The 25,021-nt window shown below is 41.7% G+C and overlaps 1 protein-coding gene and 1 long non-coding RNA gene across 2 annotated transcripts in view; one reads left to right on the forward strand and one right to left on the reverse strand.

The window, feature by feature from the left end:
• The window catches only part of LOC135180120 (uncharacterized), a 123,379-nt gene that overhangs the window by 44,125 nt on the left and 54,233 nt on the right, over positions 1-25,021 (forward strand). The window lies entirely within an intron of this gene.
• The window catches only part of ADAMTS5 (ADAM metallopeptidase with thrombospondin type 1 motif 5), a 53,965-nt gene that overhangs the window by 9,148 nt on the left and 19,796 nt on the right, over positions 1-25,021 (reverse strand). Inside the window, exons 3-7 of the mRNA XM_064152373.1 lie at positions 13,089-13,256; positions 4,098-4,381; positions 2,690-2,873; positions 2,097-2,272; positions 1,082-1,257 (exon numbers count right to left, since the gene is read on the reverse strand). Coding sequence (XP_064008443.1) covers positions 1,082-1,257; positions 2,097-2,272; positions 2,690-2,873; positions 4,098-4,381; positions 13,089-13,256 — 988 coding nt within the window. The remainder of the gene's footprint in view (positions 1-1,081; positions 1,258-2,096; positions 2,273-2,689; positions 2,874-4,097; positions 4,382-13,088; positions 13,257-25,021) is intronic.

Genomic DNA, 25,021 nt, shown 5'->3' on the forward strand with positions numbered 1-25,021 from the left:
AAAGGCAAAATCAAGTTCACATACATGTTAAAAAATGATACACTAATGCAATCACAGATTAGAAATCACCAACTCAAAGTTTCTAAGAGTTGATCATTAGAGCAGTCCTTTGAGACCTTAGAATCTATATATATAATAATTAAGAAAACTTTCTATGAGTCTTAAGACTTGAAGAGGAAGAGAAACGAGTTCAGGTAGAAAGCAGATTCACTTGACATTGGTATCTCAGTATGAAGCTTATGCCTGCCTTCAGTATGGTCAGGAAAAATCATGGAGGTAGTTCCTTTCATTTTACTTGTGATTGTAGTTGAAAGCTGAACTCTTACAGAAAAAGTCTTATGGATAATTGCTACAAATATTTGACATGAAAAAAATCCACCTGGAGATTGATACTATGCCAATGGACATGAAGGGATAAAGCAAAAGCTATACTTGAGTTTACATCTGACATCTCAGCTAGCCATCTAAGCTCCACATGTATTCAGCAGTGTGACAAGGCATTTTTAGAGTATAATCCCTTTCAAGTGTTCAGAAGACTTCTACAGTTGTGCTGTAATGCTGTCTGCTTCTCTCCACTACCTGCATAAGGAATCCGTGTTACTAAATCAGGTGGGATGTCCCTGTTATTATTCAAAGGTAGACAAAACACATTCATCACGTGTAACTTACTAGCATGGAATCACCTGGGAAATGCAGAGTTTCAGAGACACCTAGATTATTCTGACCCAAACAACCTTCTGTTTCACTGCTTTCTTCCCTTTCCTCTGACACATCAAGATTAGCAAGTAGCACAAGATCCTATGCCTTATTCTAAGCAGACTTCCTCCTAATGGGGTGCTCATCTGTATCACTAGTACTTTATAACAGAAAAGAATTTGACAGGGTGTTTTGCCAGTTGATTATTTGTCAGCTTTGGGTTAATGTTAAGAGGCCAGCTGTAAACATCTGGAAAGTGCAATAAAGCACAGGCCATGTAGTTTCTTGCTCAATCTTCCTATGACAAAAAAATTGCACTTAGAAACAGAAAGAAAGCAACCACATAGCACAACAAGGTACATTTACTAATACTCAAGATCAATACCTCCTTTTGGTAAAAGTTCCCATGACTTTTGTGCAGCTGGAATTGTCTCCTCCACACACTCCACATTTGTCATACTGGAGCTTTGAACCAATGATGCCATCACAACCAGTTCTTATGCATTTTCCCCGGACGCAGACCGAATTGCTGTAGGGTCGACACTCGGTACCATCAGTTACCTAGGCAATCAAGTGGCTGTTAGTCAAAACTACCATGGAAAAGATTTGCTTTGGTGAGTCTGTCTGGCAGAAGCCAGTTACTTATTTAGGTCACCTCCTCAGAACAGAGTGCCTACCCTAACAGGTGAAACAGTTTCTCTTAACACTCCCAGCTCAAAAGCTGATGATTTAACAAACGGCTGAAAGCAATGACAGATTACTCCACTGTGAGACACTACAATGTTCCTGGCTTTAATGATCATTTTGCAGTTTATTAATAATAACAATACCAATACTTGCAGATAGCCTTTCATTTGAGCTATCTGCAGCTGTATGTTCCCTACATAACATTCAGAGGCAGAAAACTGCCAGTATGAGCACAGGAGATATTTCAGTTCAAACTGCATCTGATACAGGAAACTGACCACAGTCTCATCTATACTAATTGGTTGATTATGCTCTATTAATCAGGTCCCTAAGAGTTACTCCAGGCTACCTTAATATGGCTGAAGTGAAAACTTATTCTTTTACTTATATTTCTCCTCCAGAATCCCCCAGAATGAGTGATGACTCTCCAGACAAAAAGCTCTTTATCCACTATTGAGAACAAATGAGTGCAGAGCGCACTGAGAAGCTCATATTTTTCAGGAATCCACATATTAAGATGTGGAAAAACTTACTGCATTTTAGAGCCTAATTCTGGCCCAAATGTATAATCAGTGGCTCAAACTATTAAATCTAAGCACGCAGTTAAATCTCTAAATCATATGATGAACTTTTGTTCCCTTGTCGTAGAAGTTTTCTAAGATAGAGGACACTTCTAAACTGGAGCATGAAATCATCATTAGAGATGTCATTACCTTCTGAGAAAATACCACATAATAGCCAGTTCCTTTGGCTCGGCAAGTGAGCTTGCAAACATCGCCGGGAAGTACTCCAGCATACTTGGGGACCCATTCAACAAATGTCTTGACACCTTTTGCATCAGACTGATAGCCATTCCTTGCTTCACACTGCTCTTGTCGAAAAGATTTAGCTGTAGAATTATTCACACCATTAGTGACTATTTCAGACCTTGCTGCAAATAGCATTAAGCCCATCTATTGTTCCAATTTCTTTTATACATGATTTTAAAGTTACATCACCCAACGTCTTTACTTAGGACTGGCCTTCAAATCATTGAACTGTCCTGTTCTAACTTGGAATCTCCCCATGACATAATAGTCACTACAGGATTAAAGTTTGCATTACAGTTGATTTTCCAAGACTGAAATCTCTTTTGATTCAACTGTCCTTTCTATATAGCAGCAGGGTGGGGATAGGGGAAGAATTATGGTACTGTATTAATGTCTTGCCTTGGTAAATGTATTTTGAACCTCTGTTGTTTCCCTTCATGGCAGATGTTTGGCATTTACTATTATGAACACAGAGGCTGCAGCCTGAGGGTACTTACCATTGACTGGGCAGGGTGTGACGTTGCAAGAGCGGTAGATGGCCCGCTTGCCAGTGCAGTACCGGCCGTTGTTTCTAGGAGCTGGGTTATTGCAGTGACGATAAGCAAACTGAACTCCTCCACCACAGGTACGGGAGCATTGTCCCCAAGGTCCCCAGGACCCCCAGTTACCATGGCTTGAAGCCTGAAATATATGGAATAGTAGGAGGTAAGGACATCACCCATGTGTGACTAAAAGTGTTGCATCTCAAAGGCACTGCTAATGTTTTCCTCAGCTGAAGGCAACTCCTGTCATTAATTTGGGATACCTGACCTTAGGAGCTTTCTTCCTCCCAGCATAGTTAAATCTGACTTTTACCTGTGCATTGATGACATCTTATGTGGCACTGTGTGTGCAAAGGCAACATTAGTCCTTGCTCTGCACAGCTGCCTTCAGTCTGTTTCATGGAAGACAAACATGCACCAGGAAAGAAGCCCCTAGTCTCATGTTCTGCTCTCTCATTGTTTGCTCTTTGACTAACAGGCTCCCTTAAACTAGCACCAGGGTATCTGGCTTCCAGAATAGGCTCACAAGGCTAATCTATGATTAATTAAATGCAGTTATTGTTGCATGTACATATTGCTTTGAGTTACTGGCAAGAGATAGAGCTGTCAGATATAGTCTGCAACTCTGCTAAACTGGCTACTGAGGTAAAGTACTGTAATGGTATGTAGAAGCATCTATTTTTTTTTAAAACAGGGTGTTATAAGGGCTGGAGCTTGATTTGAATGATTCTTACAGTTTGCAAGTGTCTTCAAGAAGCACTACAATTCCATACATCTTCAGTGGGTAAAACAGAAGGGGCACTGCTACTTGTCTACCCAGTAATTTCTAAGTATTTGAACTGTGCAGTCCACAGTTCTTGCGCCTGGGGACTTGTCAGGTGTATAAAACTGACAGAGGGGACTCTGTCACTGGAAGCACAACCTTTTCTGCTCCAGAAATTATATTCAGGATGAACTTCATCCACATTTCTCTTCAGCAGAGCTAGGGCCCCAGGGCCTTTCAGATGAGGGCTGCAAATTAAATTTGCAGTCTGTTGCCAAAAAGTCAGGAAGCTAAGAATGGGTCTTCAACACTCTCTCCACATGTCCTGAGACCTGACGTACTGAATGTGCAAATGCTCTATTCTGAAGGGATTCTCCCAGTTTTCCATGAAAGAAGGTTTTCATACTTCAAGAAGAAAACATGCTCCATGAAACTGGATGGCATTTTCCCTGTATCACCAATAACACTCTGATCGCATGCCAAAAAAAATAAGGCAGCTTTCAATCTGACCCCAAAAAGGACCTTTTCATTTCCACAGAAGTCTGCACCTTAGAGGATCATGCCTTCTAAAAGTCCTTAAGTTCACAGCTGGTAACTTACTGAGTAGTACTTCTTCTTGGTTTTGTCAACACATTTTCCCTGGAGGCAGATCCTCCCTTTTCCACATGGTGTTCCCTCCACAGCAGGCAGTTTCTTAGTTAGACAAACCATCTGACCTTGGCGCACGACTGCACACCAGAGGCGAGAGCAGACGTCCATACCGGGACACACTGTGTATTCAGACCCAAACGCCAGTTTGCATTGACGAATGGCATCGTAGGTTTGTCCTGGAAGCTCCTCAGGGCCCAGGATCTGCTTTCTTGGTTGGTCCAGCAAGCAGTTACCTAAAAGAGCAAGCCAAGCTTTTATTACTCATTTGCAAGTTTTCTCTGCTGTGCTTCACAGAATCATAGAATCATTTCACAAAATTGTTTTGGTTAGAAAAGACCTTTAAGATTGAGTCCAACCATGAATCACAGAATGTATCTGGTTGGAAGAGGCCATCACAATCAGCCAGTCCAACCTTTGACCCAGCAGTGAAGGGTCAACACTAAACCATGTCCCTAAGTGCCAAGTCCACATGCTGTATAAACACCTCTAGAGATGGTGATTCCACCACTGCCCTGGGCAGACCATTCCAGTGTTTGATAATCCTCTCTGTGAAGAAGTATTTCATAATACCCAGCCTAAACCTCCCCTGGTGCAGCGTGTATCCATTTCCTCTAGTCCTGTTGCTTGCTACCAGGGAGGGCAGGTTGCCCCCTCCTTGCTCCAAACTCCAGTCAGGTAGTTGTAGAGAGTGAGAAGGTCTCCCCTCAACCTCCTCCAAACTGAGGAACTCTAGCTCCCTCAGCTGCTCCTCATTCAAGTTAGGCAGATCAATAATAAGTTAGGCAGGCAAATAATAGCACAGAATCTCATTCAGAGGATGCTGACACTAATAGAAAGGCTTTCTGAGGTGTCATCAGGTTTTGGCCAAGGCTTTTCTATTGTGCTCAGCAGTGACCTATGTATTTATCTGCTTACTTCCAATGCCAGGGTGTAAATGAGTTTTACTCAAGGTTCTTTATTTGAATTGACTAAGTACATTCTACTCTATTAGTTTGTGATTTAGGGAATGATAAGACTCAGGGTAAAGTAAGCAAAGTTGTCATTTGAATTTTGGAACAGAATGTTAGAAATGGTAAAGCTTCTAAAGAGATGTCATGGGAATCACAAAAAAGTAGACTCATAGCCAATGAGGCACTTAGAACAAAATGCAAAAGATTAAAAAAGAAAATTCGAAGCTGCACACTAAACCTCCTGTGGGCAGTAAACCTGAACTGGGCTTCCCTTGTAAGGAGTGACACTTGGCTGCTTCTGGAATTGGTTTGAAGAAGGCTATTCATTTTACACAAAAAATACATAACAAAGAGAAAAAAAAATAGCATAAACAAAGAATTGTATGTGTGTTTTGAGATGTACTGTATAGGTTGAGATTTGTCTTCAGGACTCTAAAAATGAGAATTCACATTTAGAGTCTAGAGCATGTGCTGATAATTTATTTGTTACTACTGAAAATTTCACTTGTTGACATGCAGAACTATTTATTCAGTGTCAACTCTTCTACACTTCATAAAGAGTCTATGTGGTCTGGGCAAGCTTCACCCACCCTTGGCCAACATAACTTACCACAATTAACCTCACTTTGGAACCTACGCTGCTATTCTTCACTGGACCATGGGTGAAAAAAGGCTATCTATAAACCCCTCACTACTTACACTAAAAGGAATAGAATTTCAGCCTACAGCAGTGAATGGAAACAAAACAAACACCCCATCTGTCAATGGGTTGGGCTTTCCCTTCCCTGCAACTGCTCTTTTTCCCTCTAAAGACTAAGGCCAGTTAGCCAGATCACCCAAAGATTCTTTTTGCATCATCACTTACTATCAAAATCCTCTCTGTTCAGTTAAACCTGTTCCATTTGTCCTTTGCTGACCCTGATTTCTCTCTAGCCTTATGTTTAATCTGGGTGATGTCTTTTCTAATGCAGACAAGGTGTGGCAGTGCTAACTGATGAGCTGAGTGGCATGAGGCAAATGTATTTAAAAGCACCCTATTGCTCAAACAAAATAGTAAGAGACATGGCAAGAGTAAGGAACACAAGCTTCTCTCCTGGAGTTTCTGAAAAGGCCATAACTGGCACAACTGCTATTAAAAATACACTTTCTTCATGTACCCTTTGATGAAGGAGAAAGCTAGTACAAGTGTTAGGATGATGGGAAGGCACTAGCATGCTAACATTTGCTAATGTACACTGCTGTGGCATATATACTCCCAGGCAGAAGCATTATTCAGTATTTGAAAGTACTATAACAACACTTAATTTCACATGACAGATACTGCTGCCCATCACTGATATGTGATACAACTTTAGAGAGAACAAAAAAGTCTTATCTTTGTATATATTTCATCTGTCAATCACTTTAGTTAACACTCACTTGAATATCTTTCAAATGTGAACAACAAGCAGGTTTCACAAGCTTGGACAACAAACAGAGCACTTTTTCCTCTCCAGACCATAGGGGAATGAGATCTAAACTTCTTAACTGATACTGCTCTGAGGAAATGTGTGATTTCCTCAGAAATGCTGAATTTCTCACCCTCCTGACACCTCAAAGTCAAATGTTCCATCTGACCACACATGATAAATTCAAAACTGCAGACAGCAAAGGCCTCTAAAGACTCCTCACACACACTAAAGTAAAAATTCTTGTATTTATAGGTAGCTGCAGTGTCTATCTTTAGGTAAGTTTCAATGAAGTGCAGGTGTTTTTACCACTAGATTGCTCAGCCTCATACTTGTAATAGTCAGAAAAGACAGAGTTAAGAAGTGGAATTAAGAATGGCTTGCTCTGGGCTTCCTGGTTTAGAAAGCAGAAAGGCTTCTGTTCACTCCATAACATTGCAACATGCAGAGCATGTATATTCTGCTATTCCCATTTTTCGTCCCCAGTATCAAAGAACATCTGTGTGCCTTGGAATAGAGCAGCATTGTTGGCTGATGATGGTGCTAATTAAGCCATCTCATTATCTCTCCTCAATGTTACGTGTAATATCACTTGGGGGAAAAAAAAGCAGAATAAGATCTGTGCAGGAAGCAGATAACCATGATATAAATTAATTAAAAAAGAAATAGTCTTTGTTTCAAATTGCACAGAGCACCAAGTACTCTGAATAAACACAATAAATTGCAAGCAATCATACTACAGCCTAGTGGTTGGCATGACAATAAAGGCAATTAGTACCTTAGGAGGAGGGTTGCCTAAAAGCAGATGGAAATAAATGTCACTGTCTTCTGGACACTAATTGAGCCTTTTCTTTCTAGATGTCAAACTGCTGTCTGGGGTCATCTCCTGAGTATAAAACAAATGGTTGTATCATGCCAATGATGTTTATAGTTCTCAGAGTGGGCCTCAGGAGACAGAATCAGCACCTTGATCCTCCCCAGACCTCCTGGTTGACCTTGGACAAGACATTTATATTGGGATTTATTTAGCTGACTTCAGCTGTGTGTAATGCTGGTGTCTGCAATTCAGTCAGCTGTCAGATGTTTTACTACTCAGACAAACACTCTTACAGTGTAATTCAGCACCACTAATGCAACTGATGAGATCAGCCCAACCACTGATGTTATTGATCAGACCCCCTCTGCACTATGATGGCAACTTAAATGCACGGTTTAGGAGTGTCTACCTACATTGTAAATACCCACATTTTATAAGATGAGTCTGCTTCCCAACATCACTTCCCAAACTTGGAAAACAAAAACATCAATACTTGCTGAAGTGATGTTAAGGAATTAAGAGTCACAACTGGTGCTTTCTGTTACAGCAGTATGAGGTGAACATCTAAATCTATATAATAAAGCTTTGATAAGACATCAAGTCTTTTTTTAACAGAATACTGCTCAGAGATCCAAACTTCTGGACTTCATTTACATTTCATTATGCCTACCTGAAAAGAGGACCAATGAACTATTCTGTTTCCTTACAGCAATGCTGCCATGCTCTGCTTGTCACAAAACATGGCTCACAAGCTTATGCTCATTCAGACCAAAAGCCCTTTGACAACTGTTTATGCTGCCTATCAGAGACTGGAAAAGTGTCCTCTTGTGTAGCATTTTCCAGATAAGCTTCTTGTGACTACACAAAAGCTGGTCACACACATTCTATAGGAAAGGTTGGCATGTGCATACCTGTATTCTTTCCTTGCACCTGTGATTTGTGCCTGCCTTATCTACATCATGTCTGCAGCACTGTTCAAAATTCCACCTGAATGGGTAAAGTTTTCTTTGCCTAGCAGCACTTGAGAGAGGTTGGATTTTCTTCTTTCTATACAAAGATTGTAGGTGAGCTCCTTCTTGGAAAAAACAGAAAGGGAGCAAACCCACTGCAACTATTCAGCAGTACACCTGCTGCAGTTAAGGAAGAAAATGAACATCCCAAAGGCAGACACATGCTTAGCCTGAAGGAGGCATGGAAATATGGCCTGTTTGCATTGTTTTATTATCAACCCCAAAGCAGTCTGAAAGGCAGTGCCAGTGCTCTACTACACTCAGCATACAGTACAAATGGGAATTATGGACCTATGGACTCATCCACTGGCTAGAAAATAACCAGAAGTTCCCTTTCTAAAATAGCACTTTTTTAGCACAGCTGCAACTTAAATAATTGACTTCCATTTTTACTTCATATGTCGTGCTTGTCTTCTCTTAAGAGAAATATTTAATCTAAAATAAATAGCTGAAATAAACTTCAGTAGAGAAGGCAGACTGTTATTTAGAAAAGGTCTCCAATGGCCTGATCTATCAAGAAAAGAGATTCCCTAAACGTAGTATACTTGAAATCACACCAATAGCATCACTAATAAAATTCATTCCTAGAGGACTATGGCACTGTGTGATGATTCTGTGAATTATTTCATCACATCAGTTGCTTTTTGAGACTACATGCTGGAGTGCTAACTACTGAGGAGTATTAGAAAGGGCAACATACTGCAACACATTTGTTAAGACTGATAGATCCTAAGCCCTTTACATGCAGCAAAGTGTCAGCAGTTGAGGACTGTAACACCTCTTCCACAAGAAGTCAGCAATCATGAACAGCAAGACCATAATGCAGCTCTGAAGGATGTGAAGCTCCTAGCTACTTCTACAGGAAAAAAAAGTCAATTATATTCTTAACTTCCACATTGAGACTGGATCCAGCTCATGGATAAGGGTCCAGTTCTCAAGCATCACTCCAGGTACAAAATCACAGAAACAGCTGGACCCTCAGGATCGCCGGGTCCAACTGATAACCCTACTCTACAAGGTTCACCCTAAACCATATCCCTAAGCACCACATCCAAACAACTTTTAAACACATCCAGGGTCGGTGACTCAACTACCTCCCTGGGCAGCCCATTCCAATGCCTGACCACTCTTGTTGTGAAAAAAAGCGTTTCTAATGCCCACTCTAAACCTACTCAGTCACAGCTTGAGACCATTCCCTCTTGTTCTATTGTTATTTACCTGTGAGAAGAGACCAGCACCAAGCTCTCCACAATGTCCTTTCAGGTAGCTGTAAGGCAGCAATGAGGTCTCCCCTCAGCCTCCTCTTTCTCAAACTAAACAGCCCCAGCTCCTCCAGTCACTCCTAAGATTTATTCTTTCGATCCTTCACCAGCTTTCTTGCTCTGCTCTGCACTCGATTCTGCACCTCCACATCTTTCTTGATTCAAGGTGCCCAGTACTTGAAGTGTGGCCTCACCAGAGCTGAGTACAAGGGGACAATCACCTCCCTACTTCTGCTGGCCACAGCATTTCTAATACAAGCCAGGATGGCATTGGCTTTGTGGCCACCTGGGCACACTGCTTGCTCATATTCAGTTGCTTGTCAATTACAACCTCCAGGTCCCTTTCAGCTAGACAGCTTTCCAGGCACATTTCCCCAAGCTTCTAGACTGCTTGGAGTTACTGTGGCCCAAGTGCAGGACCTGGCATTTGGCCTTGTTGAAGCTCATGCCATTAGTATTGGCCCATCGATCCAATCTACCCAAGTCCCTCTGTTGTGTCTCCCTACCCTCATGATGATCAACACTGCCACCCAACTTGGTGTCACCTGCAAACTTAACAAACAAACCAAAGGTGAAATGCATGGGAAAAATGCTCTTCTTGCTTTCTTTGTTGTTGAAGAGAGTAGCCAGCTGAATGTGGAGTAAAGAGAAGAACTCAGATCATGAAAAAAAGAGACAAAAACGAGAACAACTTTTCTACTTGCCTGCAAGAGAGGAACAGAAGCAGCAATGCAGTTCAGAGTTCCTTGTACTAAGAGATCACTGATGGATGGCAAGGGAGATAAATAATTTTTTATCCTAGTGAACCATACTGCACCTCAGTAACTAACCTCAAAAAAGGAAAGTTCTCTTTGTCCATGGAAACTAACTTGGCAATAATGAGTCATTGCCAGAGCAATAGGGACCACAGAACAAACAGAGCAGTACAGATTAATGGGGATAACAAAATTAAGAGAAAAAATAATTACCCAATAGAGGAAAATAGGATAAAATATTTCAGAGCACACTGAAATTAGCCAACAAAATATGTAACACTGAAAAGAACTTTACATTCAGCAAACATACCACACTTTTTTTATCCATAATCATTTTGGTTGCTGTAACAACTTGATCCATTCACTCAATTACGTCATTTTTATCTCAGCATTTTGGAATTTGAATGGTTTAAGAACTGCAGTTGCTTTGGGAGCACAATGAAGACTTTAAAATGCATTAAAGAGAAGATATTATGGTGTCTTTTTATTAATACTTGTGGAAAATAAAGTTTTGCACTTATTCTCCAAAGAGTAAATGACGTATTTCACAACTATTAGTTACATGACTTGGAAGGCAATTTCCTTCCAAGTGCAGAAGTAATTTATCATCATATACAGCAGAATCTTATTTTTTGCTTACAATCCCTCTACATAAATGTAATAAATAATATGGCATTATAAATCTAATAAATATAATGGCACTACAAAGATAATGAATGTAATTAATGGTAACAAGAACACATACAGTCTACTCTTATCTGTAGTCTAATGCTAAGTAGACCATATCAACCATTCTAATCTCTTTGAGGAAAATGCAATCATCTAATGCTAGTGGTTGGAAAGTACCAACCCCCCTGCAAAGCAGGATCACTTAGGGCAGATGACACAGGAACACCTCCACGCAGGTTTTGAAGATCTCTAGAGACTGCACAACCTCTCTGGGCAGCCTATTCTAGTGCTTCATCACCCTCACACCAAAATATTTTTTTCATGTTGAGATGGAATTAATTTCCTGTCACTGAGTTCACATCCAGTGCCCGTTGTCCCATCACTGGGTGACACTGAAAGAGATTCGCTCCATCCCCCTGACTTCCACCTTTCATATAGTTGTAGACATTGGTAAAGTCTCCCTCAGCCTTTTCTTCTCCAGACTAAACAGCCCCAGGTCTCTGAGTCTTTCCTCATAAAAGAGATGCTCCAGTTTCGTAACCATACTCATAGCTCTCAGCTGAACTCTCTCCAGTAGTTCCTTGTCCCTTCCTGAACTGTGGAGCCCAGAACTGTACACAATATTCCAGATATGGTCTAAGTAGGGCTGAGTACATGGAGTGAAGAACCTCCCTAGACCTGCTGGACACACTCTTTGTAATTAACTCTGTGTACTGTCATCTTTCTTGACCACCAGGGCACATAGCATTCCCATAGATAACTTCTTATCAACTAGGGATTCAAGATACTTCTCTGCAGAGCTATCCTCCAGTAGGTCAACCCCTAATCTGTACTGGTGCATAGTGTTATTCCTGCCCAGGTGCAGGACTCTGTGTTTATCCTTGTTGAACTTCATTAGACTCATCATGGCCCAGGTGTCCTGTCTGCCAAGGTCTCACTGAATGGCAGCACAGCCTTCTGATGTGTCAGCCACTCCTCCCAGTTCTGCATCACCAGCAAATCTGCTGAGGGAACACGCTGTCTCTTCATCTAGGTTGCTGATAATTACATTGAACATATTGGACTCAGCACTGACCCCTGAGGAACAACACTACCTACAGGTCTCCTGATGGTCTGTGTGACATTGATCATGACCCTCTGGGCTCTGGTGTTTGGCCAGTTCCTAATACATCTTACTATCCACTCTTCAAAGACACTCTTCCTGAGCTATCCTGCAAGTATGTTATGGAAGACAGCGTCAAAAGCCTTACAGTCAAGGAAGAAAACAGCCATTGCCCTCCTGTGTCTACCCCTTCAGTCACAACATCATAAAAGGCTACTGACTACCTTCCCCTGGTGAATCCATGTTGCCTGCTTCCGATAACCCAGCTCCCTCAGCCTGTCCTCATAGGAGAGGGACCTGTGAAAGCAGCTGAGAACAGTCAGCTAGGAAATAGGGCTTCTCTCCTCTAAAACAGTGGCAGGATCACTGGCCCAGCTGAAGTTCATCTGTACTAATGCACACAGAATGGGCAACAAACAGAAGGAACCAGAGATCTGGTTTTGGTCATGATGATATAGACATCTCTCACTATGTGTAACTTGGATTCAGGAAACAAAGATCCCATCCACTGAGCTCTGCCACTCTGACGAACTGTGGTGGGTATGGTTCAGCTCTGGAGCTGATCTTGGTTTATCTCAGAGGCTGATCCCTGTGATCTTTGTGATCCTTGTGTTCTTGGTTTAAAGTACTCTCTGAGCTCCTATCTCTGGCATTTAGGAAGACAAGACTAATTTCATGTTTTCCAAAAAGCCACTACATGTTCCAAGCCAAATTATTGCCAACACACACTCCATCAACTCCTTTTCTCTTGCATTTGAACCATGTAAAGGTTCTGCCAACCTTTCAGACCTTTGCTCATTTTGCAAGCACTTCCAATGCACTTAAGAAGATGAGAAAGGAATGTACAAGCTGGTATAAAAAGTTATTTAAAAAATAAATCACAATAAAAACCAAGACATAGCTGGCACAAGGGGTCATAATACATACCATGACCATCATCGAAGAACTCTGTTATAGTTGCTGAAGTGCATCTGGACCAGGGTTTTGAAGCATCAATGCTTGTCAGAATGGAGGACATTAGGCGCTTATCTTCCATGGAACCAAAGTTCTCCTCACAAAATTTGGAGTCATCATGAGAAAGCCCAAGCAAGTGCCCTACAGAAATGAGGCAAAGAAATAAAATTACATGAGTATCCTTAACAGACTTTTCCATGTGGAGCTCACAGTAAAGGTAAAATGAACTGTGCAAAATTCATTCTCAAATGGCCCAAAGCCAGCCATTTGAAACATGGTGTCTGCTTGCAGACAAAAAGCTGTGACAGTTCACACCATAACATATAGCAAGGAAGGAATGCCATCAGCTGACGTCTCATCAGCTTACACCAACTGAAACCTGATGAAGACGATGAAGACTAAATTCAACTGCACTCATTCATATTAGCAGCAATTTGTTTCTTACTGCTTTACAAGTCATCTTCAGCAAGAAAGACTAATACTTCACTGCAAAAATGTTCTGCAGCTGTCTTGAAAGATGCTGCAATATCTTTCTAAATGCACAAACCCACTAATATTTATCTAATAACTAAGCAAACTATGTTAATTTTTATAGCCTCAGTAACCCCCACAATACATCAAACGATCCAAGTTATCCCTTCCAGGTAGACAGCCTTGTTTTGCGGGAGGGCTTTTTAGTATGGTTGTGATTAGGGTTTTAGTTTTGCTGGGTTTTACTTTTAAATGTATATGGTATTAGATACTTATACACCAGAACTCAAAATAATCGTGCACACAAAGCAGCACATGATGGAACTTACAAATATTCTTAATGTCCAGTCCAGTGCTAGATGAGTTTTTAAACGCGACACAGCAACCTTTCCTGGAGAACAGTGACCCTCAACTCCAGCTTCTGAGCAACAATTCTAGGTAACACACTTTTTCCCCCTGTAAGCATCAGGTTTAACTTTATAGTCCATGTCTATACTGCTACCTCACTTTAACTTAACAACAGTTCACAGCCACCTTACTATCCGAGAGGTAGAAAACTGAATTAGAACAAAAGATGCAGGGAACTAAAGCCTGAAATTTACACTGACAGTCTTCAGCCTAGGCCGGGAGATGGATGATCAGACATTCAGGGCTAAACCAAGAGAGATTAAGTGATAAGGACAAAGATCATCCACCAAAGCCACTGCAGAAAAATAAACCTGGTGACCTCGAACAGCAGCTGAAAAGACATTATTGCATATAGTTGTATGGTACACAGTGTATATATACACAAGAATTAAAAGCCTTCCATGTATCATCAGCTTCATGGTTTCATATAACTGCTGTAGACTAGCTGTAAGGTGACACAAATAGGGACACTGATGACAGGATATTATATTCTGATATTCATAGCAATAGGCATGAAAATAACAATAATACAGGCTGGAAAAGAACAAAAAAGTAAATTTTACTATTTGTCTTAAATACATTTGCTGTTATGGTGTTTTCATATGCTCTAGGGCAGAAGCCAAGAGGAAAGAGGTGGAAACAGCACTCACTGCCAAGCCATATGTAAGACTAGGGAAGTAGCTACCTGAAGATCTGGGGGTACTGATTGATACCCGCCTGAACATGAGCCAGCAGTGTGCCCAGGTGGCCAAGAGAGCCAGTGGCATCCTGGCTTGTATCAGGAGTGGTGTGGTCAGCAGGAGCAGGGAGGTCATTCTGCCCCTGTACTCTGCACTGGTCAGACCACACCTCGAGTACTGCGTTCAGTTCTGGGCCCCCCAGTTTAGGAAGGACACTGAGATGCTTGAGCGTGTCCAGAGAAGGGCGACGAGGCTGGTGAGAGGCCTTGAGCACAAGCCCTACGAGGAGAGGCTTAGGGAGCTGGGGTTGTTTAGCCTGGAGAAGAGGAGGCTCAGGGGTGACCTTATTGCTGTCTACAACTACCTGAGGGGTGGTTGTGGCCAGGAGGAGGTTGCTCTCTTCTCTCAGGTGGCCAGCTCCAGAACAAGAGGACACAGCCTCAGGCTGCGCCAGGGGAAATTTCGGCTCGAGGTGAGGAGAAAGTTCTTCACTGAGAGAGTCATTAGGCACTGGAATGGGCTGCCTGGGGAGGTGGTGGAGTCGTCGTCCCTGGGGCAGTTCAAGGCAAGGTTGGATGTGGCACTTGGTGCCATGGTCTAGCCTTGGGCACTGTGGTAAAGGGTTGGACTTGATGATCTGTGAGGTCTCTTCCAACCTTGGTGATACTGTGATACTGTGACTTGTGAGGATCCAAATTAGGTTTTGTCCTGTTAGAAAAGTCAAGGTATCACCTGTCAGCCTTACTCACATGCTAGGTTCCGGACTAAGGATAAGACTACAACAAAAGTGACAAGAGGACCTTGATCTATTACTTCTAATTGTATTAGTGATGACTGAGAAAAGCATCTGTCTTCTGCAGCAATTGAATCTTCACTGGAGGAAAGGTGGGAAGGAGAATGAAGAGGGCATTTCTCTTTTTTAATCTCTTTGCCTGATGTGCACACATTTACCACTATCATGCAAATATAGCCACTATTCAAATAAAAGGACTTCCAGTATTACAAATGCTAGTATAAATTTATTCAAGTAACCTGGGTTAACACTGAGGAGCCCTAACACTCCTTTCCCAATTACTGTTGCTAATTGCTAGTGCAGTGCTACAGGACAAGTTCATTGCTGCAAAACCCTAACAAATCAAAACTTCATACAGAAAGCATGTCTGATTTCCAGTGTGTTTTATACAGATGATTATGGCTTATTTTTGTTCTGATTGGCAAACCCACTTTCCTTTGGCAGTACTTAGTATGCACGGGCCAGATAATGATGTTTTCATTTTGCCCTGGGACATGACTGAGTATCAGTAGGTCCATGGCAAGTTTCAAGCTGATATAGCACTATATAAATACTTGCTCTGATGAGATGACATCTTTATTTTATTTAAGCCAAATGCTGGTGTTGAGCAAAATAATCCTCTAGTAAGATTATTTCAAACAGATGCATTTCTCTGACAGAGTAACCAAATAATCTGCGCCATCACTTCTAACCCATAGAGTGGATTCTGCGACTTGTCACAGTGTAAGCAACTGGTGAATCAGCAGCTACTGTGCCAGTGAAGGCCACCTCTGACTTTGCCAAAGTCCTAGACTCTGACAATGAATATCTTCATGAAACGCAAAGACAATGTTATTTTAGGCTGCCATTCTATAGTGTTATCACTAAGCTTGTACTCATGCTCAGGCACTGAGTGGCACCAAGTCACACCCCGTGTCTGAGAACTGTAAGCAGAGCTGACGGGTTCATGAACCTCAGCACATGCCTAGAAGGAATACAACTAGAACCATTTTGTGCTGACTTTTAACTCCTTGTAATGTGTTTCACCAGTGTCCTGGGAACTTAAGCAAACACCTACTAGAGAGGGCTTTAGGCCTGTCCACTAGCTTTTGCTGACAGACCCCTCAATATGTGGCACAGCTCCCCACTGTAATCAAGACCACATACACTCTGCTTTGCAGAGCTGTTCGGGAACTTCAGCCAGTTTCTTGTATATTACTTCAATCCATGGGCATCAACATGCACACCCTACCAATCAATTACACAATCATTTGCAAACAATAGACCAGTAAGCAAGAAAACACCATGCTGCTTAGACCTAAGCCTCACTATAGCAATCTCTTCTGAAACACCATGCTGCTTAGACCTAAGCCTCACTACAGCAATCATTTCTGAGACAGTTTGTATGCTTAACGGTTGCAGGAAGAATTTGTCTATAATGTCTCAAGACTGCTCATAGTTGTAACACTGCAAGAAATCACTGTGGCACACTTTTGAAGTAAGGTAATGGGGTTCTGTCAGTGGAAAAGGACTTCCACATCTCAGTCATTGGTACTAAGTAACTCTGGGTGAATAGCAAAAGCTAGAGCATTGTTCTAAAACATTCAGCTGAATAACATTACATGGCACACAATACACACTCACTGACATTTAAGAACATAATTTTCAGAGTGCTCAACATTTTGCAGCACTATTCAGAACTACCTAAAACTCTGTGATATGAAGCATTTGGTCTTGTAGGTCAGAATTCAAGTTTCTTAACCTTCACACCTTCTGATAACACCCTGCAACACTCCACTCATTGAAGATACAACTTTGTTCTTTATACAAATCCCTTGCATAACCAGATGTCACCTCTTCTCGCTGTTCATCGTAGGTGACAGACATCTCACATGAGCACACAATAAAAGACTTAATATGGTTCAAATATGCACAGGCTTGTTAACGCTGATGCTGCTGAATGAGCAACTTGGATAACTCTCTCTGCTACCTGTGGCATTCTATTAACACAGTTTTTGTGTGTTTAAGTTCCTCCTTGCAAGAATTTCATCAGCCCTGGCCTTGGCAAGACCTCTCTGTCTTTCCTATGTGCATTTTTTGGCTCCATCTGTTCCTGTAGAGCAATTTGCAAACAACCTCAGCTTACATTACCTACTGTCAGAGCAACGCAGTTACACTATGTTAAACTACACAAATCCTACAGCCAGGCAATGTGACTGCTCCTAGAGCAGGCCAGGGAGTATACTGTGCTCTAGCTCGCTCCTGCCTTCCCTGCCTAAAGATGGTGTAGTTTTCTTCCCTCAAACATGCTAACTCTTCAGAGAATGCTGAACGATAGACTTAAGTTGTTCTCACTGTCTCTTTCCTTCAGGTAGAGATTTCTTCCAGACACAAGAAATCTTTCAGCCAAATGTTAAGCTCTTCACTTCGAGCAGACACTGAAAATTCTTCCATAAAATGATTTGAAGTCAGGGTCCCCCTCAGACAGTCTCTGTCTTCAGAGTAAATAAAAAAGAAATGCTTTTCAGGCGACTATTCATCAGAGAACATTTCATCCCAAATGCTTTGGCAAAAACACAGGGAAACAAAACAGGGCCATCTTCTGGAAAGTGTCAAGCTACTGGCTTCACCTTCAGAGTGCAGTGTAACTTCCATACTGTAACAAGTGGGGTGAGCTGAGGACACACCTCATTAACAGCGTCTGCTTTGCCGCATTAAATCAGACCATTGTTCTGATGCACGGTGAGAACTAAGTCACTTACTTGGCAGACTTCAGCTTTTTGAGGAGAATTTTCCCAAGTTATTTGTGAATCTCATTATTTTTAAAATTTTCAAGAGTGATATTCAGTAATGGTGACAAGGAAAGAAGTTTCAACTAGGGAATAATTTGAAAACGACGCAATTTGGATTGTCAGTATCCCAGCTGCTAAATTAGCCAGCAGTGACATTTGTGAGCATAACAAAGGCTGTTTATTGCATTAAATATATGGATGCTAGCTCTCCGTGCTGTTTGCCAGTGAACATTGTATGCCTGCTTACAAACACTCTGAATACAACTTTTAAAGAACTTTATGGAACTAAATTGCCTAATTCTTACTGTAAGCAAAATCTCTGTCCACTAACTTTGCCTCTTAAGGCATTCTGATCAGACTGAAAATAGATTAAGGGATGTAAAAAACTTCCAGTGACTCTTTTCCAGTGTTTCTGCATTTCATTAAAACAATCAAAACACAAATTTTCTAAATAATTCTAATTTCTAAATAGTGCCTAGTTGAGGTATACTCTTTTTAGCACAGAAGTGAGAATGACAGTACTTCTACACCTGTGCCCTTTGTACTTTTGCATCTAAGAATTAAAGAAGGGACACTTCCTTTTCTGTTCACAGAATCAGAGTTGGAAGGCACCACAAGGATCATCTAGTTCCAACTAGCCATGGGCAGGGACACCCTACTCTAGATCAGGCTGGCCAGGGTCTCATCCAGCCTGGCCTTAAACACCTTCAGAGATGGTGTCTCAACCACCTCCCTGGGCAACCCATTCCAGGCTCTCACCACTCTAATGCTGAACAACTTCTTCCTTATGTCCAATCTCAATCTCCCCACCTCCAGCTTTGCTTCATTCCCCCTAGTCCTGTCACTACCTGATGGCCTATAAAGTCCCTCCCCAGCTTTTTTGTAGGCCCCCTTCAGATACTGGAAGGCCACAAGAAGGTCACCTAGGAATCTTCTCCAGACTGAACATCCCCAACTCTTTCAGTCTGTCTTTACAGGAGAGATGCTCCAGCCCTCTGATCATCCTGTTTGAAAAGTCTAATCACTACCACCACTGCTTGCACGCATGCACATATTACCTCACTGCTCAGGGCATTACCATGATTTCTGGCATTTACTGCGGGGGTGGTTCCTTTCAGAAGAACCAAAGTGAAAAGGCTAGAGTGGACTCTAAGTGAATTTGTATGTAAACATAATTGTATGAAAACTCTGAGCAAAAGTGAAGACTTGGGGAACAAGAGTCTTAAAAAGAAGGCCTTTAAAAGCAATGTCAGTTTTACTACCACACTGTTTTGTACTACTATGAACTTGAAACCAGGCTATTGGAAAAAAAAGGCTACCAGCAGCTCTGTAGAATGATGACTGATTGGGAACGAGTTAGTAGATCATCTGATGTTTTCTACTTAATGAAGCATATTACTAGTGTTGACAGTTTCCACTGAGTGCAAATGACATAATACAGTTTTAGCAGCAGGATGGTGTTTAGTTAAGTTATGCTGTAGGAATGCAGAGAATGGTAAAAGAACAGATGGCGAGGAGGCAGCGTTTACCCTCATGTGAGTGTAGAGCAGCTAGCTCTGTAAATTGGTTCCTTCCCAAACAGCAAAACGACCAACCAGCTCAGTGGACTGACAGCCCTTCCTCACAGCCTTCCTTCTCCCCTTGAACTGTTGAAAGCAGTATGAAAGCAACCTGCAGACTTTGGAACATCTTCTGCAACAGGCACTTGGCACAGCTCAGTCTGTTTAGATCCCGAAGCAAGAAATGAAGGACTCCATAGCCATTCATCAGCCCTTGGATCCCAGTTCAGTTTCACTGTCTGTTCCTGATAGCTGACCTTGCACTGCACAAGTTTTCCTACCCCAGAAACTACTGATGGCCAACAGCTGTTAAAGCCCAACAGGAAATAATATCCCTTAATGGGTTCAGAAATAATTCCTACACCTTGTAGAAACAGGATATGTATTCCTAATATGAAGTGGGGATGCTCCTAGGTAATTATGACAAGTCAGCTAAAATACAACATGTGCTCTAAAATATTAGGACACAATGTGCTTTTCAGGTAAATCGGGAGCTCATCAGAGCTATGTTGGATGTGTGGGGAAACACAACTGCACTGCACCTAGTTTCTTCTCAGGAATTTTATTAAAATATGTTGCCACACTATCTGTAGAGGTTCTTTGAGTGAACAGCATGCAAAGATGACTCTAATCTCACAGAATTAACCATGTTGCAAAAGACCTCTAAGATCATTGAGTCCAACCTATCACCTAACCCTTCTAATTAACTAAACCATGGCACTAAGTGCCTCATCCAGTCTTTTCTTGAACACCTCCACCACCTCCCCTGGCAGCCCATTCCAATAGGTGATCACTCTTTCCATGAAGAACTTCCTCATGCCCAGCCTAAACCTCCCTTGCTGCAGTTTGAGACTGTGTCCTCTTGTTCTGTCAGTGGGTGCCTGGGAGAAGAGACCAACCCCCACATAGCTACAACTTCTTTTCAGGTTGTTGTAGAGAGCAATTAAAGTCTCTCCCCTGAGCCTCCTCTTCTCCAAGCTAAACAACCCCAGCTCCCTCAGCCTCTCCTCATAGGGCTACATTCCAGCCCCCTCACCAGCCTTGTTGCCCTTCTCTGGATATGTTCAAGCACCTCAACAACTTTTTTAAACTGAGGAGCCCAGAACTGGACACAGTACTCACGGTGTGGCCTAACCAGCACTGAGTACAGGGGCAGAATGGTCCTGCTGGTGACACCATTCCTGATACAGGCCAGGATGCGATTGGCTTTCTTGGCCACCTGTGCACGCTGCTGGCTCATGTTCAGTTGGCTGTCAACCAGTGCCCCCAGGTCCTTCTCTGCCTGGCTGCTCTCCAGCCATTCTCCCCAGCCTGTAGTGCTACATGGAGTTGTTGTGGCCAAAATGCAGAACCCAGCACTTGGACTTGTTAAAACTCATGGCACTGGACTGTGCCCGTATGTCCAGCCTGTCCAGGTCCCTCTGCAGAGCCCTCCTACCCTCTAACAGACCAATACATGCTCCCAACTTGGTGTCATCTGCTAATTTACTGATGGTGGATTCAATCCCCTCATCCAGACCATCAGTAAAGGTATTAAACAGGACTGGGCTCAGCACTGATCCCTGGGGCACACCAGTAGTGACTGGCTGCCAACTTATTTTCCACTGGTACCTCAACAATAGGAATAAAGAAAACAAAATGTGTCTCCAGTGTGCAGCAAGCAAAACTCAGCTTTGCTAAAATACAAACTGTAGTGTCTCTTTGGAAAAACAAAACCAACCACCTTGTTTTGTTTATGGACACCGGCAGATCTCTAGCCAAACTGAACAGCACTTCAAAGTACAGCTCTTGCACTGAATCTGACCACAGGGTACATGAAAAGTGACACAGCATGCTCAAAAATGCTGGAGGCATTGCAATACATACTTGTAGAAAAGCTCAGCTGCAATGAAGCATGTGTTCCTCACTGAGGTCATGCTAATTTTCAGTGGGCATGACTAGGGTGCAAAAGAAGGTCAAGTCATTTGCCCAGGGTTACCCCATGAGCCACTGGTTCTCAGGGGACCAGGATCCAGGAAGTCCTTGGCTCAGCATTCCTTGTTCTAATCACCAGCCTATACCTTCTGCATGAGCCTCTCTTGCTGTCTGCTTTGCTAAACAAAGGTTGCATGCAGTAACTCTTTTAAAATAAATGGGTTTTTCTGCACACAACTAATTTGTGCAAGTACTTGACTCCTCTTTAAGAAACTCATACTGGTATCACTCAGAAATCCTCTTCAAGTCAAGGAAATGTTGCATTAAAAATAATGCATCTAAGCAATAATGATGAATAAAGTTGTATTTTTTATAAAACAGAAGTGTTTTGACTTATCTGACTTACAAAACCCAAGCACTGAACACATAACTGGCTATTCTTCTTTCTTTGTACTTCGATTTCCCTTCGTTTTCTTTTCTTTCACTACTGCCACTTATTAAAGAGAAAAAAAGTAATCAGTCTCTCTCTAAAATCTCCAGGCCAGAGGCAGCTCTTAATATTTCTAGGTTAAAAGAGTTCTTCAAACTGAACAAAACAGTAGTCTGAAGCGCAGCTCCTTTTCAGGAGCTGACATAAAAAAAGGCACACTCAGACGTTCATACACCAGCCCTGCAGACTTTACACAGAACAAACTCCTGCTGAAATGGATTGTTATAACAGACTTCCATGGGAGATCACAGGTACATCACCCTCGTCAGACAGACAATTTGCAGGCAAGATTCTGCCCAGGCAATGCCAACTGGGCAATCAGAAACCACTGTCTGCACACAGGCTCAGATAATCATTAAAGAGATGTGGTCTTGGAGGTCCATGCTACATTTGCTATGCTATTCGGTGGGGCATGCAGAAGGCAAATAGCAATTTTAATGAAACACTAGAAGATGGCGACACTCATTTCACATCTGTCCAACTCAAAGTAACTTGCAAAGAACAGAACTGATGGCCACTCATGGTAAACAAATGAACTCTGTGACAGCAGCTAATGCAAGAACATTAAAACCACCCTGCCTGCTGCCTGTTTACTGGGTAGTGTTGCCTTCCTCTCTGTACTGAAGTACTTGCTGCACAAGAATTACATGACCATATCAGTAGCACTTAACTGCCAAAGAAGAAAGCAATCTCTATTTTCTCCTGCAATCTGGAAGACCAGGGTTTTAGGCACACAAAGCTGAAGTGGACTTCCTTTAGAATCACAGAATCATTGTCTGAAAAAGACTGTCAGTATTGCTAAATCCAACCATAAACCAAAGACTGCGAAGTTCACTGCTAAACCATGTCCTTTTAAGTCACTTTTGATAATTGTTCTGAAACATTAGGCAAAACAGTTTTATTTTCAATTCCCTCACAGTTACAGAGATACTGATATCTTACTCTACATATTTGGCTTTCAGATATGATGTTTCAGGATCTGCAGTAACTTTTCAGTGCACAGTGCTTGTTTAATCTAATTATTCATGAGGTCAGATGTACACAAATATCAGCACAGCTCCTAAAAACCTCTGAAAACTCAGGCAATGTTAGTACTGTGTCTGAGTAACTTCCTGAAGTTTCCTGTTGAGAACCTCTACCTCCTCACCACTCTGTAAGAATCACTTTGCAGACATTAGCAAGGCAAATATCCCCTAACTCAGACTTCAAAGTATGTGGTGAAGTATATGGTAGCATATTCAGAACCTCAGGACTCAAATTTTTCAACATCCTATCAGTTGCCCCCATCCATCTCCCCCCTCTTCCATGAAAGCTCTCTCAACTTCACTGAAAAAGGGTTTGTTTCAAGCACCATGTGTGCTTCAGGTGGAACAATTATATATTACATGCAACACTGTAAGTTAATTAAAATATTGTTGGGCAAGTCAAGAATTTTTAACTAGCAACCCTTTGTACAGCTGTTTGTTTTCTGAAGCATCCCTTAAATTTTCTGCCCCACTTTTTACCTCTTGTGAAGGTTTAGCTTTCGCAGAATCACAGAAACATCCAGGTTGGAAAAGACCCTCAGGATCAGAAAGTCCAATTTAATGAAAGGCTACAAAAGATTTGTACCTGTCCAGTCTGAAGCTTGCCTTTATCTGCTCTATCTTGACAGCCTTGAAATCAAAGTTTATGTTCAGCAGCGGAAGAGACAACTGTGTTTGGTTACTTTTGAGTGTACACAAAGTGAGCACATGCAAAATATGGGATAAGAGTATTTCTGACTCATGGACATGGATAGGCAGGTTATCATTTAAATATCATGCACATTGCTAGTTTTTAGGTTTAGTTTCTGTACAGTTCCTTGGGTCTAGGTGTTACACAGTATAGCTGTGGAGAAAGTTGTGATAACTACTCACAACCATAGAAAATGAGGCCGAGTGGAGACCTCAAAAAGCCATCTTGTGCATTTCTCTGCCCTGGGGTAGGATCCATATACCCTAACCTACAGCTGTTTTAGCCAGCCAGCTCCTGTGAACCTCCAGTAATGGAGATCTCACAGCCTTCCCAAGCAATTTATTTATGCCCTTAACTGTCCTTCTGGTTAGATGATTTTGGCTAATGCTTAAAGTAAATCTCTCTTGCTGCAATTTAAGGCCATTACCGCTTATGCTGTCCCAGGTGGACACAAGAATGATTTATTATATAGAACTTTGCATCAAAATTTTTTTATAGAGTATTTGAAGATTGCTTTTGTGCTGCCCTTTGGCTTCCCCTTCTCTAAAATCATATGTAAAAGATAAAAGTAAACTAATGAACAGAAGTTGAATTAGTTCCATGCAGCAATTTAAAAGTTATATCCTAAAAATAAATCACTTGAAAAGACCATCAGTAAACCATAGTACTCAGGAGGATAGAAGGAGTAATAGCATGCCAGTGTGCTTGCATAACAGAGTGGAACTTTGTAAAAGGTCAAATGAACATTGCCACTGAGCAAAATACCAGTGCATTTTCTTTATCTCCTCTTAAAAAAAGAAAAAAAGAACAAAAGATAGTTCTTTAACATCAGTGGAAAGAATAAAGATACACATAATTTAAGTTATTAGACTCATAGAGCTCTCACTAAACTACACTCTAGCTTTGCTTGCTTAAAGACTGAAGGAAGGATGCTTTTGTGTTTAAGGATTGGACCAAAACTCAAGAAACAAGTTTAATCTTTGGCTCTCCCTGAGATTTCCTTTGTGATTTTGGGAAATTACCTATTGATAAAAGCAGTAGCTCCACTTATATTCTCTTGAAGTCTTCGCTTTGTTTTTGTAAGTGAGAAACCCTTTAGCATGG

Source organism: Pogoniulus pusillus, chromosome 12 (assembly GCF_015220805.1).
Source record: "Pogoniulus pusillus isolate bPogPus1 chromosome 12, bPogPus1.pri, whole genome shotgun sequence".
Taxonomy (NCBI): domain Eukaryota; kingdom Metazoa; phylum Chordata; class Aves; order Piciformes; family Lybiidae; genus Pogoniulus; species Pogoniulus pusillus.